Here is a 20,207-nt window from a genome sequence, read left to right as displayed (position 1 = left end):
TAATAATAATACAGTGGTGCCTCACACAACGAACTTAATTCGTTCCAGGAGCAAGTTTGTTATGCGAAAAGTTCGTTATGTGAAACGCGTTTTCCCATAACAATACATGTTAAAAAAAATAATTCGTTCTGCAGCATAAAATATGCTAAGATGACATAAAAAAAGATAAATTTGTCAAAATGGTGAAAATGGTGGTCTTGCTGAGGCCAAACTCTTTGACGAGGTTACACTGTTTTACCCCACATTCACTCCTTCTAATTATTTCCCGTTTCATTTCAACAGAAATCACCTTCCTGCTTTTTTTAGAAGCCATGATATATAAAAAATATTGAGTTTATCTTAAAAGGACGACTGTATACAGTGAGAGAGGGCAGAGTCTCAGCGGCAAAAACTGGGACTTAACTTTTTTTTTTTTTTTTTCTAGCATCGGGGAAGCGGCGAGAGTAGCTCCGCCCCCCCCCCAACGCATCAGCAGTAGGCGCCGGGCCCCTCCATAAAAGGAGGCGAGCCGATGGTCCGCCACTGCACAGGGAGCCAGGCGAAGGGCTGTGAGAGAGGGCAGTTAAGCGCAGTGACTAACGACTGCTTGCAGTGCCTGCGCGGAAGGATGCAATACATCGGCAGCTCGGGCGACTTCGTTGTGTGAAACGAAGTTCGTTGTGTGAAACGAAGTTCGTTGTGTGAAACGAAGTTCGTTGTGTGAATCAAGACATGAAGTTCGTTGTGTGCAGCGTTCGTTGTGCGAGGCGTTCGTTATGCGAGGCACCACTGTAATTTTATTCTTATATACCGCCATACCCGGTGAGTTCTAGGCGGTTTACATCAATTAAAGTAGTATCTGCGTTGACACGCAGATTTACAACAATTTATCAGATATAAACAAGTGTTAATCAAACTTGACAGAGGATGACGATTAAACCTGTGTTTTTTGATCTTCCGAGTTCAGATAAGTAAAACTCCTTGCTCAGATGATTGTCTAGTTTTTCTGCAATCTTTGCATTGCACAAGGCTAAAAGATAAGCCCCGCTTGAGGAGATTTTTTTTAATGCCTATGAGGTTCCCTATGTGTAATCCCCAAGTGTAATCCTCTACCCATTCTCTGGAGGGTAGTGGTGGGACTGTGAAGCTTTTTCCTCGTCTTATTGTAGAGGCTCCTGTGGTCAGGTTCAGTGCTATAGATTCCAATATTTATTGTACATTAGCATCTGGTTATTGCAAATCTCTAACCATACTGTGTATATGCAGCTTTGCTTGCACCCGAGTTTAATTGTCTTTTTTGCTTAGTAGAAGAGTATGTTGTATGTTTATTTTGATCAGCTCTATGTTCTTGAGCGTGTGGTATTAAATTTGTTCAGAACCATTTCCTCTTGGATATCTTTAGAAAGAGAATTCCAAAGGGTTGGAGCTCAGCGCTGCTCTATCTCACCTACCCTACTTAATGTTTCTCAGTTTATTGGGGCCTTTGTTATAGGTCTTAGACGTCGCCTATGCACAGGAACTTAAGAAATCGCCATACTGGGACAGACCGAATGGCTATCAAACCCAATATCCTGTTTCTAACAGTGGCCAACCCAGGTCTCAAATACCTGGCAGAAACCCAAAGAGTAGCAACATTTCAGAGCTGAGATTGTGATGTCATAATGCCTCATTCCACCAGTGCCTAACAGCCAACCTCATCATTGATGTCACAATGGCTTTATTGAACTAAGAATATAAGAATAGCCATACTGGGACAAACCGAAGGTCCATCAAGCCCAGTATCCTGTTTCTAACAGCGGCCAACTCAGGTTCCAAATACCTGGCAGAAACCCAAAGTGTAGCAACATTCCAGAGCTGAGACTGTGATGTCATAATGCCTCAGCTTCGTCCTCATCAAGCCTCAAACACTTTAAAATCATAAGTGTTCGAGATTTGTGCGGTTAAGACAGAGCTTACAGGAATGGAGCAGGGACAGCGACAAAACTCACGGGGACAGGACGGAGAAATTGGAGAAAAATTTGTCCCCGTGTCATTCTCTAGCATGCACCATATATAGAATCCGGAGTTAAGTGTTTTTATAAAATAAGCTAAAACTAAGTGCCTGTTTTCCCTCCTTGTCTAGGGGGCCTTTATTACTCTCAAAGTCTATTTTAAATCTTACTGCTCACGTCTCAAACCCTGTTATGGAGTGAACTGCCTAAAGCAGTAAGTCTGGCACCATCATATGCCTCTTTCAGATGGAGGCTTAAGACATGCTTCTTTCCAAAATATCTTTGTTATTAGACCGTTATCCTATACTTTTTGACTGATATGCCTGTAGAATTTATTAGTGATTAGTTTTATAGCGTTTGAGTCTGTCTTTATTTTACTTGATATGTGTAGAGAATTTGTTATTATTTGTGTTGTATTATTGAATTATTGTACAGTGTGGAATTTTTTTTTTTATGAATTTGTAATCCTCCCACAACTGTACTTGGGCTAAGAGAAATAGAAATGCTGAAATTACATTAGATGTAACTATATTAATGGATGCTTATAACCTCCTGGTAATCCAGGCAAGATTATAATTCCATTGTAGTTCAATTTTGTAGTTGCAAGGTGTTTTATCCCTTCAGTGACGTTTGGACCAGTTTGTGGTTGAGTATAGTGCTGAGTTCCAAAGTCCGCATCACACTGAGGTGGAAGGAAAGAAAGGAAAGAAGGAGAAAATAGAGGGAGCTGAGAACTCAAGGAGAAGCAGAAGAGAATAAAATTATAGAAAGAAACTCAGTGAAGAAGGAAAGGGTGGAAACTCACAGCTTCTTGAAGCTCCGTTAGCAGCAGCAGGTTCTCCCTCCAGGGTGTCAACACGGCGCCTTCGTTCTCCTGAAAAAGAAAAACTATTAGCAGTCTTATTACCCTGCAGCACATGCAAATGTATTATAAACATGATGCATCTTCCAGTCATGAAACTATCAATAGGCCTGTAATTGCCAGAGAAATTCTAAAGGGCAGAAAGTAAGAGACCATCAGATGCTCCAAATCTTTTCTTTTGCTTTAAATTCCGAGGTTACTTCTTTATCGCATCTCAGAATATATGCATAAATTGAAAACATTTACATATTCTGCTGGGTTCCTGCTGACCCTGGCTCTAGTGCAGGGGAGCCCACACTTTTTGGCCTTGGGAGCTACTTTTAAAATGACCAAGTCAAAATGATCTACCAACAATCAAATTTTAAAAAACACAAAGCACAGCGTACGCAGAGAAAATGTTAATTTATATTCCGGGTTTTTTTCAAAGACGTCAAGGCAGATAACTTTAAAATATGCAATGTCACCTCAGTAACAGCTATACAAAAATAGACAAATATACCTTCTCCCTTTTTACTAAACCGCAATAGTGGTTTTTAGCGCAGAAAGCTGCACTGAATGCCCCGCACTGCTCTCGATGCTCATAAGCTCCCTGCGCTAAAAAAACACTATTGCGGTTTAAGAAAAGGGAACCATAGTGCAAAATATAGACAGCAGATATAAATTCTCAAAACGGACACATTTTGATCACTAAATTGAAAATAAAATCATTTTTCCTACCTTTGTTGTCTGGTGATTTCATGAGTCTCTGGTTGCACTTTCTTCTTCTGACTGTGCATCCAATATTTCTTCCCTTCTTTCAGCCTCCTGTATGCTTCCTCTCCTCCAGACCTCATTCCCTCCCCCAACTTTTTCTTCCTCTCTCCATGCCCCCCCTCCCCTTTCTTTCTTTCTCCCTGCCCCCTTCTTTCCTTCTGCCTTTCTCTCTCCATGCCCCCTTTCTTTCTGCCTGCCTTTCTCCATGCCCCCTTTCTTTCTGCCTGTCTTTCTCTCTCCATGCCCCCTTTCTTTCTGTTCCCCTACTTTCTTTCTGTCTCCCTGCCCCCCTTTCTTTGTCTCCCTGCCTGCCCCCTTTCTTTCTTTCTCCCTGCCCTACCTCAAGCCACCGCCATCGGGGAACAGGCCCCCAAGCCACCGCTGCTGAGTTCCGAGCTCTCCCTACTTCCCAACACCTTATAGAGGACACAGGAGCGCCGGGCTGAGCAGCTTTCCACACCAGACATCAATTGTAACGTCGGAGAGGAAGTTCCAGGCCAACAAGGCAGTGATTGGCTGGCCTGGATGGGGAAAATTCATTGATGGGCCACCAGGTATTCTTTCTTACTGAGAGCCCTCCTCCCATACATCTTAGCCAGACTGTCATAGCGATGACTCTCAGCAGAGAGGCACAGGCTGGGGCTCCCTTCAGAGTCCAGTACAAGCGCCACAATGCTGTACCATGACAGGTCGAATATGATATTTTATTTTATAAGATTACAAAATGGTCATACAAGCATATACTTCAAAGGAAAACCGAGTCATTTACATAAAACAATAAAGTAATAGGAAAAAAGATATTCTAGCAACCACTTCTCAATACTAAAGTCCACAAAATTGTAGGAGAGGAGATACCAAAAGGAGGCTAAAATAGGGGAAACACTGATTCTGATGAAGAAATGGGCATCAAGGTCCAAATTCTGTACACGACGCACTGAAGTTAGGTAGTGGTAGGTGTTGCTTAACTGACCAATCAGAGGCCTATTAAAAAACAAATTGAAGGCACATCCTGTAGGCAGTCAGCCACCGTCAGCGCCTCTCCTCTCTGGTGTCTCTCCTCTCCGTACTTCTTCTTTTTCTGCACCTCCACTGGTGGATCAGGGCCCCCTTCTGGAGGGCCATCGCGCAAGTGCAGAGGTTAACGTGATAGCATCACACATGCACGTAACATCATCGCATCGACGTCTGCGCACTTTCGGGTTCCCCCGAGTCGCGGCCGCCGATTTAGTGTGCCATGGCCTGCAAAGTTTGCAAGACACTGCTCTAGTTATAGGAGCTACTTTTTTTTTTCATAAGTTCCCTTATAAATATCTGGTTACCTATGGGAACAATACATTTTGTAGATCTTTCTCAATTAGAAATCTTTTTTTTCTAGACGAACCTTTACTTCAAGGAGATACCGAGTAGTGTTTAATTTGGATTTTCTATTAGCAATAAGATTTTGAAGACGTGGATTACAAGTATATATTTGCTTTGTCCATTGTGGCTTATATTTAATTCTTGAAAGGTTTTTTTTTTTCTTTTCATTAGATATTAGTCTAGTTTGCTCACTAGATGTGGACTATATGAAAATTTTGTTTTTCTTGTACAGTACTCTTTTTTTCTTTATATTGTAATTTTCTGAGTTTTTTTTTCTTTGTATCCTATGCACCAAATATATTGCAAATAAAGAAAATTTTTAAAAAATTTTAAATGCTCAAGCTAAAACAGTACAACAGTAGAAATGGCAAGAAACCTCCACGAATGTATATTCAATCCCTCAACCAGGTTGCGATCCACAACTTAAAAGTTGTGTGAATGTTGAGAGGAAAAGGTCTCAGAAATCCTGCTACATTCGCCATAAGGTGGTGGCGAAAAGGGGCCCTGTCGGGTGATGATTGAACTGCACAACGTACTTTGCACTAAGGCACTTTTGGAAGAAGTTTTAAGTTAAGTGCACTTTATATTTATTGAGTTATATTCAAGCATTTAAAGTAATGAGCGAGAGGTTTTGGGTCAATGAACGACAATCCTAACCTGCAGTACTGAGGCCTGTATGGATTCTGCGGGGACAGGGCGGTGAAGGGGACGGCGGAGATGGGGCAGTGAAGGGGACGGGGCAGTGACAGGGACAGAATTTTTCCCCGTGTCATTCTCTATTTTATCCTCTGTTATTTTTATTTACCCCTCCTGATGTTTAACCCATTTGTTCCTTTTCTTTTAAATATCGTATGTCTTACCCTTTTTGTAATGTATGTCTTGTTCGTTGAGTACTGTTTTTGTTCCCCCTGAAAATTGTAAAGTTTTTTTTATTATGTTCATCGCTTTGAAGTATGCTTAAGCGATTAATCAAATTTTAAATAAATCTTGAATCCATTTTCTGAGCGGTTTACAGAGGTAAAATTATATAAAATTAAAATAAGGGGGTAATACAGAACAAAAGTCATTAACAGACAATATACATGTACATTACAGACTAACAGCAGTTACAAGATGGTAAAGGAGGAAAAATACAATTATAAATAGAATAGGGAGACAAAAAAGGATAATACATATAGGAGAAGGGAATTACGTCTGTGGTATTAGATAGGTACAAGGGGCTGCGTTTTGGGTTCTTAGGAATGGGCATTAGGATAATTCCTCCCAATTGGGGGAAAAGGCCAGTTTTTAGGTGATAGTTGAACCACGGTTATTTTTCCCTTGGTTGTTGGGGTGGCTGCGTTAATCAGGTAAGGTAGGCAGGTGTAAAGGCTACAGTATGCTTTGGAGTATTTTAGAAGCCGCCGTTTTGTGTCTTTGAATTTAATCTCTTCAAAATCATTCCAAGATCTGCCGGCTGCTATTTCTATAGAACATAAAATTTGCCATTACTGGGTCAGACCAGTGGTCCACTGTGCCCAGCAGTCCGCTCACGTGGTCAAAGACCAGTGCCCTATTTGAGTCTAGCCTTACCTGCGTATGTTCTGTTCCAGTAGGAACTTATCCAACCTTTTCTTGAATCCCTGAAGAGTGCTTTCTCCTATAACAGCCTCCAGAAGAGCGTTCCAGATTTCTACCACTCTCTGGGAGAAGAAGAACTTCCTTACATTTGAACGGAATCTTTTTCAGTCTAACTTCAGCGAGTGCTTTCTCGTTCTCTTCACCTTGGAGAGGGTGAACAATTCCCTTCAATATCTTGAATGTTTCGATCATGGTCCCTCTCAGTCTCCTCTTTTCAAGGGAGAAGAAGCCCGGTTTCTCTAGCCTCTCATAGGAGGTTTTGTTGCAATGGGTCTAGCTGGATTGAAGGGGAGTAGCTGGTCTTGTGTGGATTGAATCTTTGTTCTAAACTAGCTATTTCTGGGGCTGTTGGAATAGATGGTTTATCTCCTGCCAAATTAATTCCTGAGCAGTGAGGGCTTGAAATCTCAAAGAAACACAATTTGATATTGCCACAGCTTCAACCCTTAGGAACTTGCTCTCAGTCTAGGATGCATCCAATGGCTTGGCACTGCCTCATCTGCGTAGAAACACAGAAAACCGAGAAGAGGACTCCCTTCTTCTCCCACATCAAAAACCCTCTCAGAGCTGGAGGGGTTGAAAACTAGTTACAGTATATAACAAATACCAAAGTGACAATTATGTGGTGAGGGGAAGGGCATTAATGAACAGAAAGCAGACACCTACCACACCAGTCATTTGAAAACACACCTAGAGCTCAGGCTTGCAGATACTGGGTCTTACTACTGTATGTGTCAGTTCTTTTAACATCAAAGTAAGGAAAGTGGTTATCTAATATTGAGAACAGTTTGTTGATTAAGTAGAAATTCCAACACATACACAGGAAAATGCAGTAATACAACATTCTTGAGAGATTTCTACTATTCCTTAACACACAAGCTGAGAATAAGTAAACATCTCTCGACAAGAGAGCTATAATGATTTCTGAACAATGAAAGGCATGAATAGTTATCAACTAATAACCATTGTAGGAATGGAAGATTAGCTTAGTGATTAGAAAAGCAGGTCGTGAATCAAAGAAGCCAGCGTTCAAATCCTTTTTCTCCCATAGATATTCTTTGTGACGTACAGATTTGTTCGGTCTCTATTGCTTCAGGTGCAATTTCTATGTTTGTATATTTCTATGCGTGGAACAGTCTTCCCAGAAGAGGTGGTGGATACAGAGACTGTGTCTGAATCCCAGAAAGACTGGAATAGGCCCGTGGGATCTCTTAGAGAGAGGAAGAGATAATGGTTACTGCGGATGGGCAGACTGGATGGGCCATTTGGCCCTTATCTGCCATCATGTTTCTATGATTGTTAACTCTGGCTCTTAATGAGCTACAAAGATTCTGATTTGCTGACAAGTGCCAAGTAATTGTCTTATTCATTATTTCTCACACTAATCTCTAATACCACAAAACTACTTTTATCTGGTCATGACCATCGTGTTATTCATACCACAGCATCAGCCCTCAGGAAAGGTGTGCAAGTGGCAGAGCAGGTTTTAAGCTTCTTTGAAGAACCTGCTGCCCCTCTAAGGTCACTAAGATAACACTGATGGTGTTTTGTAGTAACCGTCTGGCCTGCCTAGAGCCAGAAAAGTTTCTGTTTAATACTGCCAGGTGAACGAGGCTAAGCCAGAAATTACATCAGGCAGGTGGCAGAGCTGATGCTAATACCGACAACAGGGTGTGAAGCCATTAAACTATTAAAAAAAAGAAGCAAAGCAAGATAGTGATGCAATTTGTACATATAAGGGACAAAGACTTACGCCCCGATGCTAAAAAGTCGCCATTAAAAATCCTGTAAAATATTTTCCGATTTCTAAATGACACCCGATGCTCCAAAATGCAAATGAAGTCCGCGGAAATGCCAGCATAGCTCACGGAAAGAGACAAATGTATACATAGGGCAGAAAAACTTACGTCTTAGGCAGGAAAATCAGAGGCGCATCATCGGGGCACATCATCAGCTTCATTGGGAGACAGAGAACATAAGAAGTTGCCTCCGCTGAGTCAGACCAGAGGTCCATCTCGCCCAGCGGTCCGCTCCCGCGGCGGCCCATCAGGCCTATTGCCTGAGCAGTGGTCCCTGACTATTCCTATAACCTACCTCTACTTCTATCTGTACCCCTCAATCCCTTTGGCCTCTAGGAACCTACCAGCAAACCATGCAAATGTATTTTTTTTAAAGTTACACCATTCAATTGGCAGCCCCAGTCCTGCCGGTATATGGTTTTGATGAACACATCTGAGATGCACTTTTAACACAAATGTAGCATATAGTAAGATATAAATGCCTTTCCGGGTGTCTCCCCAACCTTATAAAAGTATAATGCATTTAACTCCATACTTTTTTGGAAACTTCGGCAACCCCAGACCTGCCAGTGTACGTTTAACACATATAATTCAACGCTACCGGCACCTGCCGGTAATTTTGGAGCATTAAAGGTTGGCGCTTCATTTTGTGCATCACCCGGCGTGCTCCTTTTAATATTAACGAGATCGTTGTACTTGATTTCCATACTATTCTCGGAAGCTGCTACGGGGCACGGAACAGACCTTGCAGAGCCATTTTGTGCATGGGAAGCGAAAATGCTTGTCAGCTAAACTGGTTAGAACTGGTTTAGCGACGAATGGAATGATCAGGAGTAGTAGAATGTTTTAGGGCCTTAGTTTATTTGTTTGAAGATGGAACTGAAATATCCTTTTTTTGTTGTTTTGTTAAATTATTAAGCAATCCCTACCTTGTCATAACCTATTCTCTCTATCCGTTTGCGTTCTCTTTTCTCACAAATTGTAGTTCTCCCTTTTTTTTCCTTGTCCTCTCCCCAATCAAGTTTGTCTGGCCCGCAAGGATTATGCTTATGATTTGTAGTCAGTCTCCTAATTAATATTTAAACTACTTTTATTGTACAACGCTTTGAATTTGATGTTAACACGCCTTTAATCAAATTATAATAAACTATGAGCTATGAAACTAAAAAGATCAAACTCTCCAGTCATAAAGAGTCAAGCACAACTTAGTTCCACCGCATGAGATGTTTGCGGAGGCTAAACTGTGACCTCCCAGACTCTAAATCAAAGTGAAAGGCTGCCTCTGGCTGCCTATATAGTTGGCAGTCCATTTGGGCAAATAGTAGCGTTGTCTCCCAGTTTGATTCAGAGTCAGGACAACAAAAGTGCCTCCAGTTCCAGCATTTTTATGGTCTCCGTCTCCGGGCTTTGGTTCCATGGAGTTGCCGCATCATTTTGAGGTTGACCCACAGTAACCACCAGCCGGTTATTGTCTAAATTGAAGTCCAAGGAAGGAGAAAGGGTGGGAGGAGATAAGGGCCCAGCAGGAATTAGTTCATATCTTATCAGCCCTATGGTTAATAATTACTTCAGGCCCCTGACTAGTTACAGTACTGTAATAGTAATGTCTGATGCAGATGAAAAGAAATGGTGTTAGCTGAAAACATTTCTATCTTCCGTTCAACACAGAAAACATGACTTGAACATGACGGCAGATAAAGGCTAAATGGCCCATCTAGTCTGCCCATCCACAGTAACCATTATCTCTTTCTCTCTGAGAAATCCCACATGCCTATCCCAAATTTAACAATTACGGCTGCGATTCCCAATCTTTTATATAATATAGTCCTAAACATTTACTCCCCTCTTTTACAAGGGTGCGCTAAGCTTTTTAGCACACGCTAAACACACGCTAATGCGTGCATGTTATCCTATGGATGCGTTGGTGGTTAGCGCACATGTCGATTTAGCACGCGCTAAATCCGCGCTAAAACACGTAGCGCACCTTTGTAAAAAAGAGGGCCTTAGTTCATGCCACTTAAATGACAATACGAAAATAGAAAACTTCCGTTGTCCTCCCATATCTACTTCCTCTCCTCCCCTACTTATTCTAAGCGTGAAGCTAGGTACAGAAGTGCTAGTTGCAGCATTAGCAGTCCTACGTTACTGTGTGCTCAGAGACCCCAGCAGTGGCATACCCGGGGCCGATCAATTTTTAACACCCCCTCCTTTATAGGAAAAGCATGACTTTTAGTAATAATTCACAAGTCACACAACAAGAGTGTACCTAAGAAAAGGCAGCATTTTTACACACTTCAGTGTAACATTATCACTGGGGGAATTTTCAATATGATATCCAAATCCGAGTTCGGACATTTTGCAAACAAAAATCTAGTCATGAACATGACCATTTTTCAAAACAACAAAAACGCCAATCTTTTTGTTTCAAAAACGGTTATTTCTCAGATGTGCTTTTCTTCAGTGCATCTATCTTTTGAACCATTTTTTGAAAAAAAAAAAAAAAAAAAAAGAGTGCACAAAACAAGCCATTGGGCTTTAGGAGGGGCCAGCATTAGAATTAAATTTAAAAATCTCTGAAATAACTGCTTTTTAAAACAAATTATTTTTTATTTATGAAACTTTTATAATAACATAACATAAATAAATGGCAGATGGAGTTCAATGTAGGGAAATGCAAGGTCATGCATATAGGGAGAAAGAACACGATGTTCAGCTACCAAATGGGGGGATTAGTATTAGAGGGAAGTAACCTTGAAAGAGATTTGGGTGTACTGGTGGACAGAACAATGAAGTCAACAGCACAATGTGCAGCAGCCGCGAAGAAGGCAAACAGAATTTTGGGTATTATTAAGAAGGGTATTACGACCAGAACGAGAGAAGTCATCCTGCAATGGTGCGCCCGCACCTGGAGTACTGTGTTCAGTATTGGTCACCGTACCTTAAGAAGGATATGGCAATACTTGAGAGAGTCCAGAGGAGAGCGACACGAATGATTAAAGGCATGGAAAACCTTTCATACACTGAAAGATTGGGGAGATTGGGGCTCTTCTCCCTGGAAAAGCGGAGACTCAGAGGAGACATGATAGAGACCTACAAGATCATGAAGGGCATAGAGAGAGTAGAGAGGGACAGATTTTTCAAACTTTCAAAACATAAAAGAACAAGAGGACATTCAGAAAAGTTGGAAGGAGACAGATTCAAAACAAATGCTAGGAAGTTTTTCTTTACCCAGCGTGTGGTGCACCTGGAATGCGCTTCCAGAGGATGTAATAGGGCAGGGTACGGTACTGGAGTTCAAGAAAGGATTGGACAATTTCCTGCTGGAAAAAGGGATAGAGGGGTATAGATAGAGGGCTACTGCACAGGTCCTGGACCTGTTGGGCCGCCGCGTGAGCGGACTGCTGGGCACGATGGACCTCGGGTCTGACCCAGTGGAGGCATTGCTTATGTTCTTATGTTCTAAATCTTTGTTTATATACCACAAAAGCCTTTCGGTTATCACATACATTCAGAGACATGCATGAACAGTAATATGAAATAAGATCAAATATATTAAAGATAAAAAGGAAATATTAAACATTATACTTTAGCCCACAATGATAATTCTGCTTTAACCTCCCCCTTTTACAGAAACGCGGAAGAGGTTTCTAGCACCAACCAGCGTGTTGAATGTTATGCACTGCTCCAGAGATGTAAAACAAATCAGAGAAAATATTTTTCCTCAGCGTGTAAAAAACTCTGGAATTTGTTGCCAGAGAATGTAGTGAAAGAGTTAGCTTAGAACACCAAGAAAATTGACCCTGGTCCCTCCTCAGAGAGTAATATCGAAGAAGCAAAGAAATCGTGGAGAGTCGATGTCCAAGATGAAGTCTTTATTCAACCAAATAAATAATCCACATAAAAATGTCTAGGACCTGAACCTCTGGTGAAAAACATATGGACCCAACACGATCCGTGTTTCGACAGTATAGTCTTCTTCAGGGGTCCCTATTTGGTCCTAAATGCAGGCAGGTAGATCAAATAACGAACCTAAAGTCTCAACGCAGTAGAGATGCTCTTGAAGGTGAAAGTGACCGCGCATCAAGAATTGTTGTGATTTAAACCAGGAAAAAAAGGCGCATTTATGTGGATTATTTATTTGTTTGAATAAAGCCTTCATCTTGGGCATCGAATCTCCACGAAAGAGTTAGCTTAGCAAGGTTTAAAGAAAGGGTCAGATCCTTTCCTAAAAGAAAAGTGCACAAGCCATTATTATGATGGACTTGGCGAAGTCCACTGCTTATTCCTAGGATAAGCAGCATAAAATCTGTTTTACGCTTTGGGAATATTACGTTTAGGTCTAGCTAACTATTTGAAACAGAGCTTGTTGATAGGTCAGTCCAGAAACAACCAGTGATATATAATATCCTTTCCTAGCTTCAACAAGTTCTCTTTCATATACCCCTGATTGACTGCTTCCAGAGTATCTTATCTGCATTTTCTTTCCAATTGTCTACAATTGCTTTTCCTATCATTGAGTTGCTCCGAATACCAAAGAATGGGATTCTCCCTTTATTTCCTCCTCATAGCAAGGGGGGCAATATCATCCAGTATTTCTTTAACCTTCTGGTGCCAAACTTTGAGTACATTTTCTGAGTGTAATTCCTGTGCCAGGAAGAAAATCCAGGGAGAGATCGATCCACTGCCAAAATTTGATGGTGTCTATTGTACCTCTAAATTGAACTGTAACTTTGTTCCTATTCTTTGTACTACGAGACATTAAGGACTCCTTTCACTAAACTGCGCTAGCGTTTTTAGCGCACGCATGAAATTACCGCGCGGTATGCTTCTAGAATAACACCAGCTCAATGCTGATGCTCGTTAAGGCCCTAACGCACCTTAGTAAAAGGAACCCTAAATTGCATTCACATAGGAAATGATCAGACCAGGGAACTGATAGCCAAATTTGGTTTCTAGCTAACCCATAGAAAGCGAGTAAGCTATGAAATCCAAGAAATTACCCTTTTCATGAGTAGGCAGTAAAGTATAAAACATTTAACCCCCCTTTTATGAAGTCACGTTAGGCATTTTTATTGCCAGACATGGTAGTACATATTAGCTCTGATGCTTGTAGGATTCCTACGAGTGTTAGAGCTAATATCGTTGCAGGAAGTAGTTCTTCACCAAAAAGGTGGTTGATCATTGGAATGAACTTCCACTGCAGGTGATTGAGGCCAGCAACGTGCCAGATTTTAAGAAAAAATGGGATAGGCATGTGGGATCTCTTGGGGGGGTGAAGTTAGGGGGGTGGGTCATTAGGGTGGGTCTTTAGAGTGGGCAGACTTGATGGGCCGAGGCCCTTTTCTGCCATCATTTTCTAGGTTTCTATGCAGCCGGTGCTAAAAAAAAAAAGCCTAATGTGGCTTCGTAAAAGTGGGGTTTAAAAAGGAAATAAAAGGCTCCAGCAGTTAGATCAGATGCATTTTTCTAGGTACAAATTTACATCTCCTACAATTAATATTCTAGGAAACCCAACTGCTAAATCCATACTTTTTGTATTGTACAAATGGGACAGCTTCAAACCAAGTACCAGGCAGGTGGTAAATTTACAAGCCACCCAACTATCTCCCGCTGGCTAGCCCAGTGACCGGCTATGACACATGACAGTCAATCACTGCCAAGTTTTATTGGCTGGCTAAGGCATGCGGCTAGACAGATCTGCATAAAAAGCAGCCTGAGATGGTTGACCATGTCCATGACCTGATTATGGCAGATCAGCGAATATCGGCTAAAACAATTGCCGAGACACTAGATATCCAGGGAACGTCTTTGGTTGTTAGCCTTAACTGGCTAGTTGATGAAAGTCGGCTTGGCCAGCTAAGTATAAGCCGCTGAATCGGATAGTTAATGCTAGTGGCTGGATACGGCCCCAGCATTAAATAGCTAGGATCACCATTGCCCATGGGAGGTAGCTGGGCTACCTCCCGTAGGCCGAATATCAAACTCAGTATTCTCAAAGAAGCCTACATGGAATCGTCTTCCAATCTACAAAGCATCAGTTCTATCTCTTCGGTTTGAAAAGAATCAACTAGGGAGATAGAAAAGAACCAATCCGCCTCCATTTTTCAACTTCCTGGGACAATGAAGAATATTATAACCTAGAGGGCAGCATTCCTTAATCAGACAATCATCTGATTCCATCAGTCATGTTTCTGTAATAAAAAGGCAAACCTATTCCAGCATCACCAATTGAGGTCCTAAGCAGAAACGTCTTGTTCCGAACCAACCTTGCATTAACATAGTATCAAGGGACTGCTACTGCAGAATTTGAAAAAAGTGAAGATATAATTGGAACGGAAATGAGACATCTCTGCTTTGTTCTAGATCTGACCAGATGTATTACTGGCTTTCTTTCTATTTCTGGTATGTTATAACAATTAGACCAATAATTATATGACAAGAGGCCATCTGGCTGATACCTATTTCTAAATCTTCCAGGTACATGCTGGCATCTGTTCTCTAAATTATAGTTGTAATTCCTACTTTTAAAACCACCCGGAACCCATCCCAATAAAATCATAAAACCTAACAATAAACTTTTCATTTTCAAGCCAATTCAATTATACATTCCAGCTTCTACCATTTGAAACTTGTCCATCAGGATGATGAGCCATCTCGAAATGCAACTGACCTAAAGTTTCTTACTAGTAATTGAGTATTTAGTTAAAAACCTGAAAAGAACAGCGTCACTAAGCATTAAATTTTATTTCCAAGTTGAGAAATAAATTGAGTTAATCCTATAAAAAGGTATCGATCCATGTTTTCCAAGTTGAAATGGACAATGCTTAGTTTTATTAAAGGTGATGATCTGACAATTATAAAGTTCTTTTAGAATCCAAAGACCTTTATATGCAGGAACAGCTTGAGATAAACTGCACAACTGAAGTTGTCACTTAACATATGGAATGATGTACATAAACATAACAGAAAAATAAACTCAAACTAAACTAAACCTTAAGTTTATATGCCGCGTCATCTCCACGGAAGTGGAGCTCGACACGGTGACATTAAAAGCTTAAGTGATCATTTTTGTTAATGGCTGCACGCTAATGGCAACATTAGCACACGAACAGATAAAGTGAAGCGTTCAAAAAAACAAAATCCTCAGATTGACATCAACAATATAGAGCGCTCCAAGTATGTAAAAAACGCACAATTTTTGTTGAAACAGAGGGGAAAAAAATCTCAAAACACCCCTAGGATCCAATCAATACAAGGACTCATTTTGGGGTTAGGCTCTCATCGTCGATCAAAACCGCTGTCAAATTTAATAATTTAATCTATAATTTAATATTTTTACGTAAGTTTTATAAATATATATTTTTTGTAAATAAATATTTCAATTGATTGGATCCTAGGGGTGTTTTGAGGTTTTTCTCCTCTGTTTCAACAAAAATTGTGCATTTTACATACTTGGAGTGCTCTATATCAGTGGTTCCCAACCCTGTCCTGGAGGACCCCCCAGGCCAATCGGGTTTTCAGGCTAGCCCTAACGAATTTGTATGAGAGAGGTTTGCATAGAATGGAAGTGACATGCATGCAAAACTGCTCCATGCATATTCATTAGGGCTAGCCTGAAAACCCGATTGGCCTGCTGGTTCTCCTGGACAGGGTTGGGATCCACTGCTCTATATTGTTGAGGTCAACATAAGCACATGGCCATGAAACAGAAAATGAAAAAATCAGCCATTTTTTGTCCATGAAAAAAAAGTGTCCTTAGTGCATGGGGAAAACCCCCCAAAAACAAACAACCCATACCTCTAAAATTCCCCCTTGAGAGTTAGACACACTGTGAACAGGCACTATAGACCTCCATTGAAAAAATAGGTTTCAGAAATAGTGACTAGGAAGGGGTTGGTGAGAACGTCCATCCAGTGGCATAGCGAGTGCGAGTGGCGCCCGAGGGGGGTGGCGCCCGAGGGGGATGGCACCCCTCCCTGCTCTTTCTTGAACCCCCCCTGCTGTGTGCCCCTCTTCCCTTCTCCTATAGCTTTTTAATTTTCCAGTTGTGAACAGCACAAACTTGCTGCCTTGTGGGGCCCGGAAGTGACGTCCGAGAGAGGCAACACCAACGTGGGCAGGAAATTCATAACGCTGCTCATGCATGAAAATTAAAGAGGTATGAGGGAAGGGGCGCATGCACGCAGTACGGGGGGGTGGGAAGGTGTGGGGGGGGGGCTATGCCCCTTACAAAGGCCGCAACCGAGGCAGATTGCCCCCCACTTTACTTCGCCACTGCATCCATCTCCCCCTTTATGGCACATTTTGGGCATTTTTCTCTTTTGAAAATGAGCCCCTAAGTGTGTTAGTTATCATCCACATTGAATTATTACCTTATTTCCCCCAAAATAAGCCCTAGCATGATTTTCAGGGGAGGTCTTACTATAAGTCCTACCCAAAAAATAAGCCCTAGTTTAAGCGCTGGATTCGTGTAGCAGTGCTCCCCCCACCCCACCATGCGCCCCCCCCCCCCCCCCCGCGTGCTTTTTCTTCCTTTACAGTGGCCAACTTTGTGGCTGTGGAGGAATAGACATGAAAAGTCTTAGGCAGGCGAGGCTCCACGCGGCTTTCTAATATGAAGAACACCCTGGCGTCGTCACATAACCTGCGGAATCGGATGCTGACCGCCTGGCTGGGCTCTTGAGCTCTGGTTTTACGTCGATCTGAACTTACGGTACTTCCTAGTGGCGGTGAGTAAGGAGGAAGACAAGTAGGAAGAGAAAGCCTTTGTGTTTGGCTTCCAGTCCGTGCCCTTCTGGGCAACATGTTCTTATAGTAAGGCCGTTCATTATCTCTTGGTTTTGTTTTGTTTTTTTCCTCGGTAAATAAGAAAATGGACTATTGTAACTTGTAAGCATAAGGTTTTGCCGATTCCCCTGAAAATAAGACCTAGTGCTTTTTTGGGGCCCAAAATTAAAATAAGACAGTGTCTTATTTTGTGGGAAACACAGTAGAAACAATAGTCTACAAAACTAAAAAGTAAACTCTTTTAATACATCCCATCTTTCAATCAGATCCATAGGGGGGAAAAACCCCTTTCTTGACACCACAAGTTGCTATCAAAAATAGCCATCTACAAACATCTGTATGCAAGCGACAAGTGACTTTTCAAATACTAAAAAGTCCTTATAATCGTGTCCAAAATATTGCTTCATCTCCACTCGGGCTCCTTCTCTAAGTACATATTATTCCGTTCAGAAAATGTTCAGAAGGGTGTTACATTATAGAAGCAGGTCAGATATTAAAGAACCAATGTACATAGACATTAGCTCTAATACCCAAAAAGCTGCCTGACACCTCTGCCAGGGGACAATTTTTGGGATCGGAGAACTGCATCAATGACCTCATGATCTAGATATTCAAAGGAAACTTAAAATAATCCAGGAAATGAAGTTAAATTGATGAAATACTTTGGAAACTAAGAATGATCTTTAAAATATCTGATCTAACCCATTTAAAGTCAAAAAAATATATATTTTTTAAAAAAACCCTCAGCACTCTGAGGTTGTGGGTTCAACCCCACGCTGCTTCTTGTGACCCTGGGCAAGTCACTTAATCTCCCCATTGCCCCAGGTAGATTGAGAGCCCACCCAGACAGACAGGGAAAAAATGCTTGAGTACCTGAATAAATTCATGTAAAGTTATTCTGAGCTCCCTTGGGAGAATATACATACATACTACCTGTCACCTATCATCTTCGCCCTTTGGTCTTTCTCTCATACTGTTTAATGAAAGGGGGTATTAGCTCCCAAAGACTAGAAAGGTAATAACTTGTATTTCTTGTTTTTAACGCCTTAACCTATATTTCTATGCATCCAGGTTACTTCAGCCTGCTTTAGTCATCGTCAAGGCTAATTATAACCCAGTGAAACAGGACAGCCATGGAAGTTGTAGTAGCTAAAGACGCACCACTTTCTTGACTAGATAATCCCAATTTTGTGAAAGGACTGACCGCAGTGGGACCCATCGCTGCCTCGGGAAAGGTCAAGGGTTCAGCTGTTGGGCAGCCCAAAGTCCGAGCTCTGCTTACCTGCATGATGGCTCTCCTTGGACTCTGCCGGCTGCTCTCCCAGGGCCACTTCCGCGTCCTCCTCCCTTTCTCCCTCCCAGGTGCGCTCTCAGCTTTGGAGCAGCTGCAGGTACCGGAAGGAGTCCTTGTGCTCCTTTTCGGGGCTTTTAGGCTCAGTTCATCGTTTCCCCCCGTCTTGTCCCGAGATTCCTTCCTTCGCTTTACTTGTCGGAGTAGCCCAGCAGATGTTTAATGGCTTCATTTACTTTTTTCCCCCTGGTCGGCTTTTGTTTGTTTGTTTTGTCTTTTTCAATCAGGGGAATTGTTCTCTCTTGTCTGGCTTTTAGTTTTGTTTGTTTTCTTCGCTCCTCTCTGTCCTTTCCAGCCCCCAGCAGCTCTCTCTCTTTCAGCTGTTTCTTCCTTCTCTCCTGGTCTCAGTCTCCTCCTCCTCCTCCTCCTCCTTGTCTCCTCCCATCCCCTCCTTCCTTTCAGTCTACTGTACATTCCCTCCTATGGAATTCCTCTGGTCAGACCTTCAGCTTTCTTCCTTTCATAGGTCGACGAGTGGTCACAAGTGGACAGTGTGAGTAAATTCAAAGCAGAAACCTCTTTCCTCCGGACTCTCCTCCTTTTCAGCCACATGTTTGTGTGTTTAGAAAGGAGGGAAGTAAAGGAGAAGAGGCAAATGTGAGCTCTCACTCCTCTCCAGGCTAGAGGTCTGCATGGGAACAGGGATTGCGGGACTCCTGTGGGGATTTCCCCCCCCCCCCATCTATGGGACTCCCACAGGGATACCCCAGGCTCACAGGATTCCCATGGGGATCCACCCCCCCCCCCCCAGCTCACGGGACTCCCATGTGGTGGACCTGGGATCAGGAGGAAGGGAGTGATGCTGGATGAGAGGGCATTTGGTGGTGAATTGCCACTCTGGAACAGACCAAAGGTTTATCAAGCCAAGGATCCTGTTTCTAACAGTTGCCAACCCAGATCCCAAATACCTAGCTAGATCTCTAGTAGTAAAACAGACCCTATGCAGGTTATCCTAGGACCTAGTGGATTTCCCCAAGTCAGCTCAATAATGACCTATGGACTTCTCATTTAGGAAATGAGCCAAACCCTTTTTTTAAATCCCTGCTAAGCTAATTGATTTCACCACATTCTCCAGCAATGAATTTCAGAGTTTAATTACACATTGTGTGAAGAAATATTTTCATCCAGTTTGTTTTAAATCTAATAGTAGCTTTATCGCATTTTTGGAAAGCGTAAACAAGCGATTCACATCTACCCTTTCCACTCCACTCAGTATTTTAAAGACCTCTATCATTTCTCACCCAAGTTGTTTCTTCTCCAAGTTGAAAAGCCCTAGCCACCTTAAGTCTTTCCTCATAGGGGCGGGGAAGAGAGAAATTGGGTGCCTTCTCATTAATTTCTGCCCTGGGCCCCAGCATGGCCCCAGCATGGCCCACAACCGGCCCTGTCTGCGCTACACTAGTATTTCTAGGAAAGGTGCTCTGTGTGGAGTGATCTTTATAGAATACTAACTTAGTTTAATATGGATCTCATGCTCAACTTTAGATGCAGCACTTATGCCTGCCGGAATGGAATGTAAATGCTGGTGTAGAACTAAACACAGCTGGGCATGTAAATCAACAGCGTGAGAGAGGAAGATACGGCGGTGGTGATCCATGTGGGAACTAACAATGTGAGCAACAGGAATTACAGCAGGAACGTACTGAAGGACCAGTTCCGGATGCTAGGAAAGAAGCTGAAGACCAGAACGCAGAGGGAAGCATTCT

At 42.1% G+C, this 20,207-nt stretch overlaps 1 protein-coding gene across 1 annotated transcript in view; it reads right to left on the bottom strand.

Annotated features, from left to right (window-relative positions):
* ANO9 (anoctamin 9) overlaps positions 1–18,847 on the bottom strand; it is a 64,598-nt gene extending 45,751 nt beyond the window's left edge. The window contains exons 1-2 of the mRNA XM_033928620.1: positions 18,433–18,847; positions 2,776–2,844 (exon numbers count right to left, since the gene is read on the bottom strand). Coding sequence (XP_033784511.1) covers positions 2,776–2,844; positions 18,433–18,438 — 75 coding nt within the window. The 5' untranslated portion in view covers positions 18,439–18,847. The remainder of the gene's footprint in view (positions 1–2,775; positions 2,845–18,432) is intronic.
* Positions 18,848–20,207: the final 1,360 nt, after the last annotated feature.

This window comes from Geotrypetes seraphini, chromosome 19 (assembly GCF_902459505.1).
Source record: "Geotrypetes seraphini chromosome 19, aGeoSer1.1, whole genome shotgun sequence".
NCBI classification, from domain to species: Eukaryota; Metazoa; Chordata; class Amphibia; order Gymnophiona; family Dermophiidae; genus Geotrypetes; species Geotrypetes seraphini.
This window is presented reverse-complemented; position numbering and strand designations above follow the sequence as displayed.